General features: G+C 39.9%; 1 protein-coding gene across 1 annotated transcript in view; it reads left to right on the forward strand.

The window, feature by feature from the left end:
• dock2 (dedicator of cytokinesis 2) overlaps positions 1–16684 on the forward strand; it is a 141515-nt gene that overhangs the window by 26438 nt on the left and 98393 nt on the right. Inside the window, exons 21-24 of the mRNA XM_088081072.1 lie at positions 124–258; positions 7453–7561; positions 9110–9180; positions 11117–11223. Coding sequence (XP_087937198.1) covers positions 124–258; positions 7453–7561; positions 9110–9180; positions 11117–11223 — 422 coding nt within the window. The remainder of the gene's footprint in view (positions 1–123; positions 259–7452; positions 7562–9109; positions 9181–11116; positions 11224–16684) is intronic.

The raw sequence follows: 16684 nt of genomic DNA on the forward strand, positions 1-16684 counted from the left end.
TCTTTCCTCTTTTCTGTCTGTCCTGATTCTGTTTCCTTTTCTTCCTTTCTATCCACTATCTCGCTCTCTCTCTCTATCTTTCTCTCTCTCTCTCTTATGTCTGTCTCATATCATCTCTTCCAGAAAGCTGATGTCGGTGTTAAAGAGGTATCTGGATGTGTCCAGCCGAGGGGAACAGTGTGAGCCCATCCTCCGAACCCTCAAAGCCCTCGAGTACATCTTCAAGTTCATCGTCCGCTCGCGCATGCTCTACTCCCAGTGAGTGTTTGTGGACTGATCATTATGATAATGACAACTAATTTCTTTTTTGACTAACAAAAATGCAAATTCTTGAACACATACACAGAGACCAGTGACACAGCAGGAGTAATCATTTTTGACAGCTAAATGAGAAAAAGGCTGCTGATTACAGCACTAACATTGTTAATAAGCATTGATGATGAAGTGCAGCGTCCAAATGAGAGCTAATGACAGGGCAGGGTTAGGGCTGCTGAATGAGCAGACAACGAAAAACCAGGCGAAAAAAGTTCCTGCAGGAGAGACTTATGACACCCTCTGTGCTGAGCCGGGAGCTGCGCTGTACGATAAGTGTAAACACCATTTATTACTGCAGCACAAAAATTGATGCTGACAGATCAGATCCATGATCCACCACAAGTATTATGTGCTTTCCCTATGGATGACTTGAGTACCTATGTGTGTGGATGTTTAGTATATAAATCAAAATTGTGTGCATAAATGAGTGCTCGCTCACGTAAGAACGGAAGGTTTATGTAGCAGTTGTTATAAGTTTTGTGCCTCTGTCAGACGTGGGGGTGTAATTCACCTATTTTATCACAGTATGATATATTGATTCTTATGACAACAGTAGAGTATTGGACGATATCACAAAGTCTGCCATGAAACTATTTTGATTGGATTCAGTGTAGGGGCCAGTGATTGTTATGAGACGAAATTATTGATTTTTGCTAGTCATCCATTATTATCTTAAGCACTTAAAAATTGCATAATTTCGCTTAGCGCCCAGCAGGCATTTCCTCTACTCATAGCTTGACAATTTACATGTGTCATTTCTACTTTTAATTACCATTCACTGAGCCTGCTGACAGAACGTTATGGTTCAATTTCAACAAACATGCAAATTTTTTTAGCCTGGCATTGTTGAAATAGAGCTGCTTATGTTGCTGTAGCAAGAGGTTAGCTGAGTGAGATGCCCGATGTCTGGCCAGGCAGGTCGTGTTTCCTGAATATTTTATCTCATAACGGTGTTGTTTACACATAGGATGTGCTTTGTCTGTTGACTTGTATTTTATCAGTAATCCAAATTATTTCCACACTGCTGATTTATTCCAGAGTAAATAGCGTTATCTTATCGTCTTTCTCTTGGCCGCTTGCCATTATCTGACTGCTGCTGATTGTTTTCACCTTTGAATCACTGATATTGTCGATCATGATACTGTACATCTATAATGATGGATCATTACACCCCCATTCTATAACTGAATCGCAGCAGCATCTCTTTCTATGTCTGTGTATGTGTGTGTGTTTGTCTTTTGGAGTCCACTGGTCAATGAAGGTCTGTCTTTTTAATCTTGTAGAGGGCATCAAGGTCTTTGTTTGTCGAAACTGGTTTGTTTTTTTATCGATGTAGTGGATGTGTTTATTTATTTAGTTTGCGGATTTGTGTGGATGTATTAGTGTAGATTCCCAAATGGGTGAGTGAGAGAGTGTTTTTGTGTGTGCTTTTTATGTGCATGTGTGGGCATGTGTTTATACAAAACTTATACATTTAAGCGCACTTCTAAATGCATGTCTTTGTGTGTTTGCACCACATTATATCTCCATTGCTCCTGGACTGACTGAGCTCCGGTCTCCAGACTCCCCTGGGTATCTCAGAACCGATAAGTCTTCCTTTTCCTTTCTCTTTCTCTGTAACTCAATTTGTCATCTCCCAGCCAACGACTTCAACTTACTCTGCATCTAGAGATTTCAGAAATTTCTCCTCCTGTAAGGCCTTGCCATGCCAAAAGAGAATCGGATATTCCAGGGAGCCACTTGTGCTGTAGGTGCATCTGTAAGGCTCCATCATCATCACCATCAAGACTAGCAGTCATTAATAGTTAAACAGGCGGCACTGAAGATTTATTAGCTTGTCAAATCGGCTTCGTGTTCATGCAAAGTCTATTAGGAGCATGTAATGTTTGCTTCAAAAATATGTAAAGCACGCTGCTGTACCAGATTTCGCTCTTTCCTTCACCTTCTTCCTGTCCTTCACACCCCAAAGCGTTCACATTACTTCCCTGTAGTCTAGTTTATCACTTGTATCTGTTTCTTTTTCTCTCCTTGGAGCACCTGCTATGTTCTATATTTCTATGCTGTCTTATCCTCTGCTCGTCCTCTTACTCTCCATCCCTCCTCCCACCTTCTCTTTTTTCTTCATTCCTCCTCTTTAATTCTTTCCCACGCTTTTCCTATAAGCGCATGTTGCATTCATACTGTCAGAAAAAAATAAGAATGTTATCTAATAAGATCTTTTCTCATTAATGTGATAAGGTCTTAATTTTAGGAGATTGCTTTTGTCTCTTATGAGATCTTATATTATGATTGTGTAATCTTTTCTAGTTATCACTATATCTAGGCTTTCTAATTTTGTTATCTTGTGATAGGAAGACATACTATCTGGTAATGATAAACCATGTCTTAGAATAATGAGAAATAGTTTATAATAACAAATCATTCATTATATGGAAAGCTGTAATCATAGTACAGCATTTATTCCATCCATTGGATACAGAAATCCCAGACTTTACTGACCAGAGTTATACTGATTGGCCCAAGGGGTCTGCAGCGTTTGTTCTGTCTGCATGAATAAACTCTTCAACACAAATAGGATTGAACAATACTCAAGGTAACTGTGTGAGTCATTGCGCCGGCATTTATAAAAGTCCCAGCCATCAGTCTCAGAGGAGCAATGACATTTTTATTATATTTTATTGATGCATCGCAGCTATGTTGGTCCCTGCACCACTTGTCCATGCTCAAAATGCAAAATACCTGCATTTCAAACTCCAACAGATCTCTTTATACTTCATTAAATGCAACAACAGCCATTATGTTTATATTAACAGCAGGGTGCAAGTGGGACTATATAAATCAATGGCTCAACCTGGTAGAGAATAATTTATCCGGACAGGATTTGAGTTTTTGTATAATTTTGTTTTTGCTGTGAAAGCCATTCACAGCTGTACCAATAACAGGGTCCAGTGCAAAGATCTTAACATTCTCTTGGAAACCAGCTGCTCTGAGAGTTACGTCTATTCTGCTAAGAAATTCTGCTATTGTTGGAAATGGTTTAATATATCATAGAAAGCTCTTTCGTACTCTTTATGATGGAACTATCCATAGGCATGTTAGATCATCATGAAATTAGTTATAAGAGCATATGCAGAGGCATTCATAATGTGCTATATTGCAGGGTTATAGGTCAGTAGTCAAATTGTGGTCCTCAGCATCATTAAAACATGACTGGTAGATAAATTATAGTCAAAGTAGAAATGTCATTTTCAAAATGATGCTTTCAATAGCTTGACACCCATTAACGGGTAACGGGTTTAAGACGCCAGTCATTTATGATTATTGTTATCATCGTTAACTGTCTTAGCACCACTGGCCAAGCTGACATTGCTTACGGTGCTAACAGAGCTAACAGTGATAACACAGTTAACAAAGCTAAAAGAGGCTTGCAGCTAAAAAATTGACGCTATGTTTTTACGTGTTAACATGGCTGTCTGTCTGTATCCCACCAGATCTGGGTGGTGTGCAGTGATGTTAACTAAAGAGTAACACAGTTAATTTAAAGAACATGCATAACAAGTAAAATATAAAAATATTTTCATCCAACTCTAAGCTTTACAGTGATATATTACTTCATAATATTCTGTGTAGGTTACCTCCTTTGATATTAGCTCCTTGTGTAAAATGGTAAAAAAAAAATGTAATGACAGATGGATGAAAAAAGGAGTGACAGTACATAAATAGCTACTGTTGCTGCAATGCGGGACATAAACCTTTTAAAAAAATCACCATGAGACATGGTCCCTTCAAACTGGCACGACGGTCAAACATTTGGGGGTCTGGCTCATTGACTACTACTTTATTGCAGCATTGAACATTTCCAGTTATTGGTCCAGTTGGGGATGATACCGTCATTATAAATCATAACAAGGTGACATTTGTGACTGATTTGATGAAACAGGGATTTCATATTCCATCAGGGACATGTTTCCCTTGTTGTCCCTTTTTCCTTTTCCTCCTCTTATCCACTACTACTTGCGATTGAGCCGTCCTCCTTCTGTACTTTTCCTCCCCCTCCCTCCCTTCTTCAGACTCTTCCTCAGTGTCCCTCACACATTTCCCTCCCCCCTGTTGATTCACTGCCCTTCATCTCTCTATCTCTCCTCTCCATCTGTCTCCAGTATTAGTTTGCTGAGCTAGCTTAAAGTATTCATGTTGTTATGCTCATGTGTGGCTATTGAGTGCCTGTGTCTGTGTGTGTGTATGTGTGTGTGCGCGTGTGTGTGCGTGCGGTGTGTGTGTGTATCGAGAAGTTTTAGCAACAGCCTATGGTCCCACACATCTTTTGAGTTGCATTAAAGTGGTTCCCTACAGGCTGTAACATGCTATACTGCACTGAGTATTACTAATTTAGTAAAGCGTATACGTGATGTGTGAGTGCAAAACCTGACAACACTGACCCTGACACATCCAAACATCATCTCTCAACACACACACACACACACACACGCGCACACACACACACAGACACACACACACACACACACACACACACACACACACACACACACACACACACACACACACACACACACACACACACATTCAGGCACAGACAGGTCTGGTGGATTAAGCAGGACAATGCGTCTGTAATCATAACTGTACTCTGCAAAGAGCCCAGTGATAATACCTCTGTGTGTTACCGCCTAATCCCTCCCCCACATGCTAAATTTGCTGTGTGCCACATGCTAATCCTTCCCTCCAGCACTTATAACTTCTATTGTAATTAACAGCTGTACAGCTCTGCTGAATCACACAGCGATAGTGAGGAGACGAGGGAAAGAAGGGGCGGAGAGATGGATGAGACAAGTTTACTAGGGTTGGAGGAAGTTAGACTGAAGGGATGGTAGAGGGATGTGTGGGTGTTTGAATGTGATATGAATAGCATTACAAAGATAGCCCTTTTTTTGTTAAGTCAGGGGAGGATTGTTATAATCACAGCAGACAGCACTTATCAATGTTTAGTTTTATCTTGTCATAATAATACTGTGTTGGTTTGCCACATCACTTCAATAAAATGTAGTTCATTTGTGTGCATTATTGACTTAAAGGTAGTCAATACTATGCAAAAATTGACGGCTACTCTTTGTAATCAGTGTGTCAGTAAAAGTAATAGCTAAGCCCAGATTAGCTTTATTTGCATTTTTTTATTTTTAACTGTGTTCGCGATTTTTGTAGCTTCTTATTGTATGGGTGCTGCTTAAGGTCTGGCACCTGGTTGCTACCTTTTTATAAGGTCCCAACCTCAGCTGGGTGCTGTGGCTGGTGGGTATATGCTTAGAAACATCTTGAACATAGCAAATAAGAAGAAAATAAAGGCAAGCGGCAGGATCTCTGCAGATAACACACTAGTGGGTCATCAATCTCCAAACCTATAACGGCCTTTGGTCTGCAGACATTAAGACTCTGGGGATGAAGGCCAATATTAGGGCTGATACGATCTAGCCAGCGGATATCTGACCCAGGACTTCCTCTTTCATGCACCGGTACTTTTCAGCTTATTTCTATGAACAGATATTTAAATATGATTGCAGATAAATCATGAAAAACTAATATAAAGCTAGTGCATTGTCAGACATAGCTGATGTGTTCCAAGATTGCATTTTGGCCATGTGTATGGCCTCTCTACATGGGCTTTTTACCAGAAATTCAAACATGATTGTCAATATACTCGAAATGGAAACCACAATACTTCTGACACCAAAATCTTCTCCCGTAACCTTAAGATTATGTATACAAATGCAGAATCTTTTTACAGAGATTAGTGGGTCAAAATTAATGACTGAGAGGGATTGCTTTTTTATGAGTCTATACATTGTTTTACAGGAAAATCTTGCACATTGTACCTCTAAGAGTTTAAGTCTATAACACTTTCATGCTCAGTGCATTTTCAACTATATTATTGAAAGAAGTAATAGGGAACTGCAGCCAGTTCAGTTGATGCTTCATTTCCATAAAAACACAAGAGAGAGAGAGTAATTTCACTTGTTGCTGGATCCCTCTGAGTTAGCATAGAGAAAGCCAGCACTGGCTGGATGAAGATAACTTAAAAAACACGATCATTACTAAATTGGAATCAATTTAAACTATGATGAAATACAACTACAGCAGAATAATTCACATCCCTGTGGAGTCACTGGCTGTTTTTATACATAAGAAAATGCTGAAAAGCTAAAAATCTAATCTGTCAAGGGAGGATAAAAATGGTAGGTTTGTTATGTGAAGTCACAATAAGCAGATTTCTAGGGAAAGATGTTACTAATTATATACCAAATTACCATATTTCATCATCAGGAAGGGTTTTATATGAAAGTATGGATGTGAGGCGGCTAATCATAACCTATCCTGTTTATTACTGATCACTATGGGGAAATTTAAGTCACTTTTAAAAGATTGAGAAAATAGCACTCTTGGTCTATGTGGCTGTTCGCTGAATTTGATCATTGCAGATATTAATGTATTTAATTGTTTTGTATTGCATTCTAACTGGAGGTTGTGCTCGCTCTTTGTAATGTGTGATAGTTGTATTTGTCTGCTTGTATTTATTATTGTAACAGTGTTTTAAGCTGCCCTCTTTGTCACTCTTTGTAAGAGCATCAGATCATTAAGCATCATGATCCTTTGGGTTATGATTTATAAGATATAAATATGTCATTAATGTACTTCTGGCTCTAGTGATGGAGTGAAGGAAGAAAGTACAGAACAAAACCTTTAATGAGTTGTCCATTAATGTATGTTCATCTGACACATTTCTACATTGTTTTATTGTATTTAACTTAATAATCTTACTTTTTAAAATAACTCTCAATTATCTTACCATATTTTTGTTGCACTGAAAAATATAAATAAGGCTCTTCCTGTCAACATTTACATACAATTTAAGCTTCTTGTCAGCTACCCTTGTTTTGACATTTTGTCTCTCCTCGCTCCACCTTTACTGATTATTCAGCCCCCTTGTTGTTTTCTCTCATCTTTCAATTCGTTCCTCGATTCCTCCCCCCACCCCCCTTGCCAATCATATCACGCTCTGCGTCTGTCTTTCTCCCCTTTTCTGTTTTTCCTGTTGCATTTCCATTAATTTTCCTTCTGCCCTCCTAGGTTGTATGAGGGAAAAGAGCAGGCGGAGTTTGAGGAGTCACTGAGGAGGCTGTTTGAGTCCATCAACAGCCTGATGAGAACAGACTACACCACCACTCTGCTGCTCAGGGTAATCATGCATGCTCACCCTGCACACAGTACTTCAACACCTAGCACTCTTTTCATTCTTCTTGTCTTTATTCTCACCCCTCTTCTCCTTTTTTTATTTTATTTTTTACATTTTCCTGTCTGACCCTGGCTGCGTTTTTCTTCGTTTAACATGCCCTCGTTGACTTTCCCTTTAAGCTTGTCCTCGGGAGATACCATGCTGCCTTAGCAAAGGTCGTTTTATTTGTCTGAAAAACTGAAGTGAACTTAGGGAGATCATCTCTTGAAGGGCTGAAGGAGCAAGTCAACAACGAAGATCACTCCAGATGTGCATATCACCCACAATACATTGCACTTCAGTAGAATTGATGCAAATAAATACTTGCACTGTTAGAAAGCAGTAATGAATAAAACTTAAATACTTAAAAAATGTAATAAATTAATTATCTGACTTCCTTTCAGTTTTACTTTTTTAATATATCTTATAGGCCTTGTGTGTGTGTGTGTGTGTGTGTGTGTGTGTGTGTGTGTGTGTGTGTGTGTAGGTCTACCTTTACAGACCTTTACAGACCTTTACAGACCTACAAGTCAGCAGCTGCAAGGAAGTCTCATTGATAGCTTGATATTTTACTGAAAAATGTCATATGGCTAAGTCCCGGTAATATTCACTAAGAGTTTTTGCACTGTTTAGATCGTGTGATCAGTTTATTTCCACACATTTGCTGTTTTGCAGCATATCATAAACCCATTGCAACAATACTTGATACATCATGATACAGATCACAAACAAGCATTTCCATATGTTTTGCAGTTGTCTGCAGATGACGCCTTTGCCTCTTTAAATGAGTCTGCAAGTATTTCTGATGACTGGTAAAAAGCAGTATAGCATTGAGCTCACAGCTGGCAGTTGATCATGATAGTTACAAGGGCAGGTGTGTTTCATTTAAATCCTTCACGGCTCCCCTGATTTAACTCTGCTCTCCAGTTGGCCTAGATGCCACATAATCTGTTAGGTAATAGTAAGGACTGAGGGGAAGTGAATGAAGGGAAGCGGAACTATTAATGAAACACAATGCAGATCTCAACTTCCTGCTCCTCCTCGAGCTTCTTTAATGTTACCTCTCATTCTGATCCGGACTACATCACCACTCTGCTGCTTCATGTCTCTCACATTGTCACTACTGACACCAACACAGACATTGAAACAGACTGAGTCACTAAAAGTCAGGCAGACACACAGGTCGTCCCGCAAAACATAGAGCAGGTATTTTCTCACACAGTGATTGGACACTATGTGACGGGAAACTTACCTTCTATTCACCAACACCCACAAATTATTTTTAAAAAGACAGTAAAATTATTTTTTAAAATATTTTTGGGGGGATTTTCGCTTTATTTGATAGGAGAGATAGTGTGAAAGGGGGAGAGAGAGGGCACAACATGAGGCAAAGGGCCAAGGATGGAACCGAACCGACACATGGGGGGTCTGCTCCAACAGGTGAGCCACTGGGGCGCCCTTTAAGACAGGATTTTAACAGTGTTTACTTGTGGTGTTTGTGTGTGTCACCAGGTTGCTGCGCTGAAGTACCTGCCAACAGTCCTGCATGATGTTGAGAAAGTGTTTGATGCCAAACTCCTCAGGTAAGCCTTCCTTTAACACACAGACATACACACACATGCACCTTATTTTGGGTCTCATTCAGGGACACTGACAGAGGGGATATATGGGAGCTTTCAACTGAGCTGAAGTTTTCCTCCTGGCTTTGTTCAATGACCCCCATCCTTCTGTCTCCCACACATTCCATCTTAGTTGATCCTTACCTTCTTTATCAGGTGATAAAAATCCCATCAAACTGACATATACACAAGGACACACACTCAAACGCAGTCTGTGCCTCCTCCGTGCGCCCCTGAGTGAATTGACAATTTCAGTGAAACCATCAAACAAAACCTATTTTAACCTCTTCTCTCAGGTTTATCCTCAGCTTCCTGAAGAGTAAAACGACTGGGAATGGCTTGTTTAACCTCTCTTTGACCCCGAATCAAGCTTACAATATACAGTTTAGCCCAGGAAATGACCCCAGTGTATAAACTTCACCAGCTGGAACACCCTTTTCAAAGTAGAGATTTTAGGCACTTTATTCGTCCTCTAGCAATGCAGCAACCTCACATGGATCCATTGTCTTGGTATGACTTGGTATGACCTTGTTTCTTTACCAAAAGAGGATGTTAATCGATGTTCTTGACTGGCCACATTCCATTTCAAATGCCCTCGTCCTCATAATTTCTCTTCTCACCTTTCTGTAACCTGTGTGTGCTTTTGTGGGTTTGTGGATTATCCACATCTGCCAGCTCCGTCCCTGGAGTGGCTTGATGTCAACACAGTGTCACACAGGTGCTACCTTTAACACCCGCGACACAGACACACACATTCAAATACACACATACACAGGTAGAAAGGTGACACAAGGCAGAGAGTTTAAAAATCTGCTCACATAGTCTCACTTTGTGTCATTCATTTCCTCTTTCTCTCTCTCACACACACATTCACTTATCCGTACTGTCTGTCCTCTGCAGTTCTTCACACTCACAAATATACCCGAGCCATCTAAACTTAAAAGTAAGGTCCCCATTGCATTCTTGATCAGAATTGCCTCGGGCACAGTTTCCAAAGGCAAGCTGTGTGAATTACAATCACTGTGCAAGAGGTGGACATCAAAGCTTTGTCTCTGTGTAGTCACACTCTTGCTCTTTGTAAACTCACCTGTAGTGTGATCCACCGACTGGTACAAGCACAGACGTTGTCAGCTATGCATGTGCTTTGTTTGCTCTAAGTGTCCTTTGTATGTCCATTGGGTAATGGGCTGACATTTTGGGTTTTAATTAAATTCAGCTCAGATGATTAGTGGGCCTGATCAGTCCGCACTGAACCTCTGTGCCCTGGAGTGTCCTCCTGACAGCTTATGCACACCAAAAGTCATACAAACCTTCTTGTTGTGTTGGAGAGCGGAGGTGGTGCATTTAATTCTTTTATGCCATTACCGAAAGTGCTTCTGTAACCTGTGAGTCATAATTTAAAGAGACAGAGACAAAGCGAGAGTCAGAAAAAACATGGAGACAAAGGGTTTGCCCTGCTCTGAGCATTCAATCTTTCTAAGTGGCATCAGGGTGCGCAACCAGCCTGTTTAATTATTCTAAAATTGAATTTGGGGCGGAGGACGACTCAAACCTGTGTCTTCATTAAAGCGTGTTTAGGCTTCGGCTCATTTGTTTTCATGCAGCATACACGGCTTTGCTCATGTCTATGCTGCACACTGCTTTTAGTGGTTGCATATTTCATGACCTTAAAGGTGAGATGCTCGATGTACGAAGGAGTGGCTGTGTTTTGATCTTTGAATCAATGTCATTATGGGAATAATCACAGCAAGGAGATTTTTTTTAAAATTCAAAACATGTAATATTCCGTGGAAAGTTATTCCTGAATATTTATTGTGCTTACTCTCAGGAAAACAAACCTGTTGCTCTGCTTGTATCTTGCTGTTTATTTATTCCACCGCCTATTGTTTTCTCCTTCCAGTGAGTTGCTGCATGACTTTTACTCCTGTATCCCCCCTGAGAAACTCCAGAAACAGAAGGTTGCCTCCATGACGGAAATCGTCAGCAGCCAACTCTTCCAGAGACAAGGTGTGTTTGTTTTTTTTGGCTGGACCATAGAGGCAAGGCCAGCCCTATAGATGCAGGGGCCTGTCTGTGAGTGAGTGAGTGATGGAGTTACACCACTGTTCAGAATGAGTGATGACATGAGCTTTGGTGTTTTCTAATTGTCTGCTGCTCTTTCAAAATACATAGGTGCTGACAGCGCCAACCAGTTTGGCATTATAGCATGGTGGAACTAGCAAGATGGCTAACTAACCAGCCACTGCATGGGCAACAACTTAATGCTTCAACCATAGATTCTTGTCACAGCATGGAAATTTACATATCTATCATCAGATGAGGGACAACTTTGTTTGGCTTATTTTCTGTAACTACTGGCATGTCAGGATGAAACCAAGGTGAAATTAGCATGCTAGCTAGCTAACTAGCCAGCCACAGTTGAAATGGCAATTTTGGATGGAGGAAAGAGATGATCACCTCATAGGTTTGTTTCAGAAACAGCTATGTCTGTATAACACAAGCCTTAAATTTATTTAAAAGTTTCATAATTACGTGTTACAGTGTCAGAATGGACACCACCAGCATTATGAGGAAAAGATGTAAATAAGACACTGATTGAAATGGTGACAGAATTCTCCTTTGGGTAATTGTTGCTGATGGAAAGTTTCATAAGCTGTCATTATTGACAGAACTTGGCTCCAATAGTGGCCGTTGGCTGCACAGCCTCCACTTGTCAAGCAAGAATGTACCTCTCCAACCAGAGCTTAAGAGGGGAGCGATCGTCTGATCGTATTTCACTTCACTACATCAACAGAACGTCACAATGAGCGGCTCCAGGCCTGGAGTCAACAGGTCAGAGGTTTTCAGAGGTCACTACTGACAACATGGACAAGGAGAAGCTAATTATGGAGGTGGAAAACCACAAAATGATCTTTTTTATAAGGACAACCATAGACGGGAAATAGCGTGGAACACCAAATTGGCAGTTACCGGAGTGAATGGAGTTATTACTTCTACTCCTTCTGTATTGATACGTGATGTGATTCTGTAATTACCTTGGGAAGTCCTCGGTCTCGCCACTCCGGCTGATCTGGCAGTGCTGTGCCATGCTGCACTCAAACTGCAACCGATGGGAGTTGACGGGTGACGGAGCACAGAGCCAAACCGTAGCTGAGAAATATTACAAGCGCATGCATCCATAGGAAAATGATCAGTGGGTACAGCGCCAAAAAAAACAGTTCCCTTTTTGTCCTGTGTTTTATTTTAACATGTATGTACTTCAATTTTGGTCTGGACCATGACTAGCAAAAGTCAAGCCAAACAAAAATCTGTTACTGAGTACATGCCTGTCACTTTCTGTTTCAAATTTAAATTCCTCTATTCAAACGAAATGCCCTCTAAAGCTGTCATACATGGTTTAGCCATATACTAGGTTTTGAGCTAGTCTTGTTTCCAGTTACAGGCCTCAGCACTGAGCTGCTAACCAATATGGGGCTTAACAGTTGTGTGAAGAACTAATCAGGGATGTGCACAGCACCAAACAACTGCCAACTCATTCTGTGTGAAATCCTACAGAGCATTAGTTGCTTCTCACTTAAAGGTTGGGATCACATTAAAAGGTCTGTTATACAGTGAGTAATTCCAGCCCAGCAACAAGACCGGGCAGCTGTTCCAACTGTACTTTATGACCAGCAAGGATGTCCTTTGCTTCAAAGGTTTTATCTTGATACAGTACAGTGGATAAAAGTGCGGCGCTTATACTGCAAGGGTAATGTTCCCTTCCCTGTAAGGCAATCCAGTAAAGCACTCCAGATAAAAGCATTAACCAAATGGTGAAAGGATATACTGGTGCTCATGCATTTAAGCTTTATTTGCTTAACTGCACCATACATAGACATTCAAGTCAAGTCTCATTGATTTATATAGAAACATGGGGTGGGCAGATCAATGCCCTAAATTCAATATGATAAATAGTAGGCCATAAAAAAATCATTAAACTTTTTTTAAATTTATTAAATCTTACTTGGCGCAAACTTTTTATTTAGTTTAATTTATCCCCTTTTTAATTTCTTTTTGTCAAGATGAGTCAAGCTCTTCTGCATGGAATTCCACATTTCTGATGTTAAAAATCTTTAAACCAACAACTGAACCCAATACTGTCTTTTTACTTGATACTTGCACTTAACTGTTGTCAAAATGTAGCTTAACCTAACTCTAATAAGCATATTCCTACATAAAACCTACCTCTGCATGGGAATATGTACAGTATCTAGTGCTACTAACCTTACGTGCTGTACTTGAATTTGAAAAAAAAAAAATTGTCCAAAAATCACAATTGCATTTGTTTAAAAATGATCTTCAGAAGGTCGTAAAAAGCATTACATATAAGTGTCTGACACCCTGAAAAATGACTTGATTTGACATATTACAAAATTGATATCAAAACTGTGAATATTTGCCTGATCTATCCTATTCATTTTTTGGTTGTTAGATTTAAAGAATAAAGAATCATCTTACTTTAAGATTATATGCTCCTTTAGCTTACATTCAGAGACAGCATGGATATTTGTGTCTACTATTCTGAGCAATCTTTTCCCTTGGGAGGCTATTTTCTACTGAGATAAAGGAAACAATAAGGATATTTAATGATGATGCTGTGAAACACAATTTCAGTGCTGCTATGTTCACCTCCACTGACATTACAATCAGTGCATTGAACCCCGGTCAGATACCATCTTATTACAATCAGCAAAAGTGGCAGCAATGAATTTAGTTCTAAAGGTCACTTTAAGACACACTTGCCAAGATTAAACAGTCATGAGGCAAAATATAATTGATCTAAACACATATTTGTAGTCATTGGCAGTATGTGTTGGTTGTCTTTTGTCCTTGTGGTACTGACAGTCCCTATCCGCCCAGACTGAGAACGTCCATGAACCTTATTGCAAGCAGAAAATGAGTACACCGTTCACGACTCAGTAGGTGTTGGTGGTGAATATAGAGAAAGATAAGTGTTATCCATATTAATGTGACAGATGATGCCTGCCGTCTGCCAGTGGAGAAGCAGAGGTAATATCACCTAATGTTTTAGGCAGATAAGACAGGAAGTGTTTTTAGAATTCTGCAGTCTCACTGTCATCGGTGTGTCACTTTTCACACCAGGCCCACTTTATTTTTAAGTGATGTGCACTGGATCTAGCATAATTGCCAGAGACGCATGATTTTGTCTGTCTTGTGTCTTTAAAGGGGACCTATTACAAAAATTTTCAGGTTGTAATTTGGGTGTCTACTTGAACATGTTTACATGTTTTAATATTTAAAACACTTTATTTACCTCATGCTGTCTGCGCTGGAACACCTACATTTTTCCTCTGTCTGAGACACTCTGTTTTAGCACCTGTCTCTTTAAGTCCCTTTGCAGAAAAAAGCAAGTCTGCTGATTGGTCATTGTTTCCAGGTCACTTTATACCATAAAAAATTACCAGTAAAAGTTTCTAAACTAGGGCTGTCAGCTTTTACATATTAATTTTGATGTGGAATTCTTCACAAACGGCCATGTTCCAGTCGGAATGGTCTGCAGTTGGGGAGAAATTAATAAATTTAGCAGCCAAAATTACATCTTTTCAATATGTTAGCATGTAGCTACATGTAGCAGTTTAGGCTACATAGCGCCTGGTGATATGTATATAATCAAATATCATATGGGATACCCAGTAGCTCACCTGATGGAGCGGGTGCCCTATGTACACTATATGGACAGAAGTATTGGGCCACAGCTCTTAATCATTGAATTCAGGTTTTTCATTCAGTCCCATTGCCACAGGTGTCTAAAAATCAGGGTGAATGGGCAAAAATTCCCACAGTCACACTCCAAAATCTTGTAGAGAGCCTTCCCAGAAGAGTGGATGCTGTTATAGCTGCAAAGGGGGGTCCAACTCCATATTAATGCCTGTGGATTTAGAATGGGATGTCATAAAAGCTCCTGTAGGTATAATGTGTAAGTGGCCCAATACTTATAGTGTATGTAGTGTATGTCTTTGCCACAGCAGCCGCAGGTTTGATTTCTACCTTTGGTCCTTTGCTGCATGTAATTTGCTTCTCTCTGCCCCTTTCGTTTTGAAGCTGTCATATCAAATAAAGGCAAAAAGCCAAAACTAATCTTAAAATATCATATTTTTGACCAAACACCTCAACTGATATTGTGACAATATTGTAGAGGTGACTAGTAGTACTTTTAGGAAACATTTTTGATAAATATTCATAAACAGAACACAAAATTACATAATTTTAATTGATTAATTAATGCAGCCTTGTTAAAGGCTGCATTAAATAAAAAAAATAATAATAAAAAAAATAAATATATATATATATATATATATATAAAATATAAATATAAACATATATCTATATATCTACATACACATATATATTCATATATATTATAAAGAAAATACAGATAATAGGCTCCCTTGAAAGTGCAATCCACAAAAATGATCACACATCCTGCACACCAATCTGAGTCCACCCCCTACCTCTTTTCAGCCCTGTTATGTCTGTCTAATTTGCTTGTAGTGACAAGTGGTGGTTTTGCCTACAGAGGACCACATGGTGATGGATAGAGCCGGCTGATGTTGTGCTGCTGTATAATACAGACTCGATAAGGTGTCCCATAATCAGGCCTCTGCAGTATAAACTGAAGATTTGGAAGTAGTCTGAGAGTGATTGTGGTTGACCAAATTTTGTTTCAGACAGAAATTGCTCTGGGTGGGATTGAGATAGGATACATGCTGGGCTGTCCTAGACAGAGTAGGTCCTATCATGGATATTGCAGATTGTGTATATGAGAATGCATTCATGCCCACATGGAGCAAACACATTTGTATGTATTTGTTTCAGAGTGACTGATGGCACTATATCTGGGTGTGAGTGTATTTGTGCATTTCAGTGTTTGTGCAGTAGTGCATGCTAAATGTGTGTGTGCACTGCCTTGAATGTTGTTTTTGCCCAGTGTAGCAGTGGGTTCCCTCATCAGTCAGTCGCTGCCAGCCAAGTCAGTGGCCGGTCCAGGATACGGTCCTTTAGTATTGATCCTGGCTGAGATGATTGATTCCCCAGGGGCCGCTACGATGGGCTCAGGCCCTCTGGCTAGCTGTCAACACGCTCAGAGTCACACTCTGTCACCATGAGAGGAAGGGGAGAGGGAAGAAGCGATGAAAGTAACAGGAGAGGGAGCAATGGGGACGACAGGGAGAAAGGAGAGAGCAGGATAAAGAGAAACCAAGCAAAGGAATGCAGGGTATCATGCCAAAACATGACCTATCAATTTTGGCAAAATAGGTCCTCTGAGTTATCAGTCAATGTGTGAGAAACAGATGACTGTCCTATAACCATTTTGGAAGCAAAAGATTTGAAAATTACTTCTAACTCTAGTCATAGCCTGGAGTGTTTTGAATTTATGCCAAGAGTCATTTTGAGCGTTTGTCATTTT

Source organism: Plectropomus leopardus, chromosome 8, assembly GCF_026936395.1.
Source record: "Plectropomus leopardus strain MGB_pleo_1.0 chromosome 8, ASM2693639v1, whole genome shotgun sequence".
NCBI lineage: Eukaryota > Metazoa > Chordata > Actinopteri > Perciformes > Serranidae > Plectropomus > Plectropomus leopardus.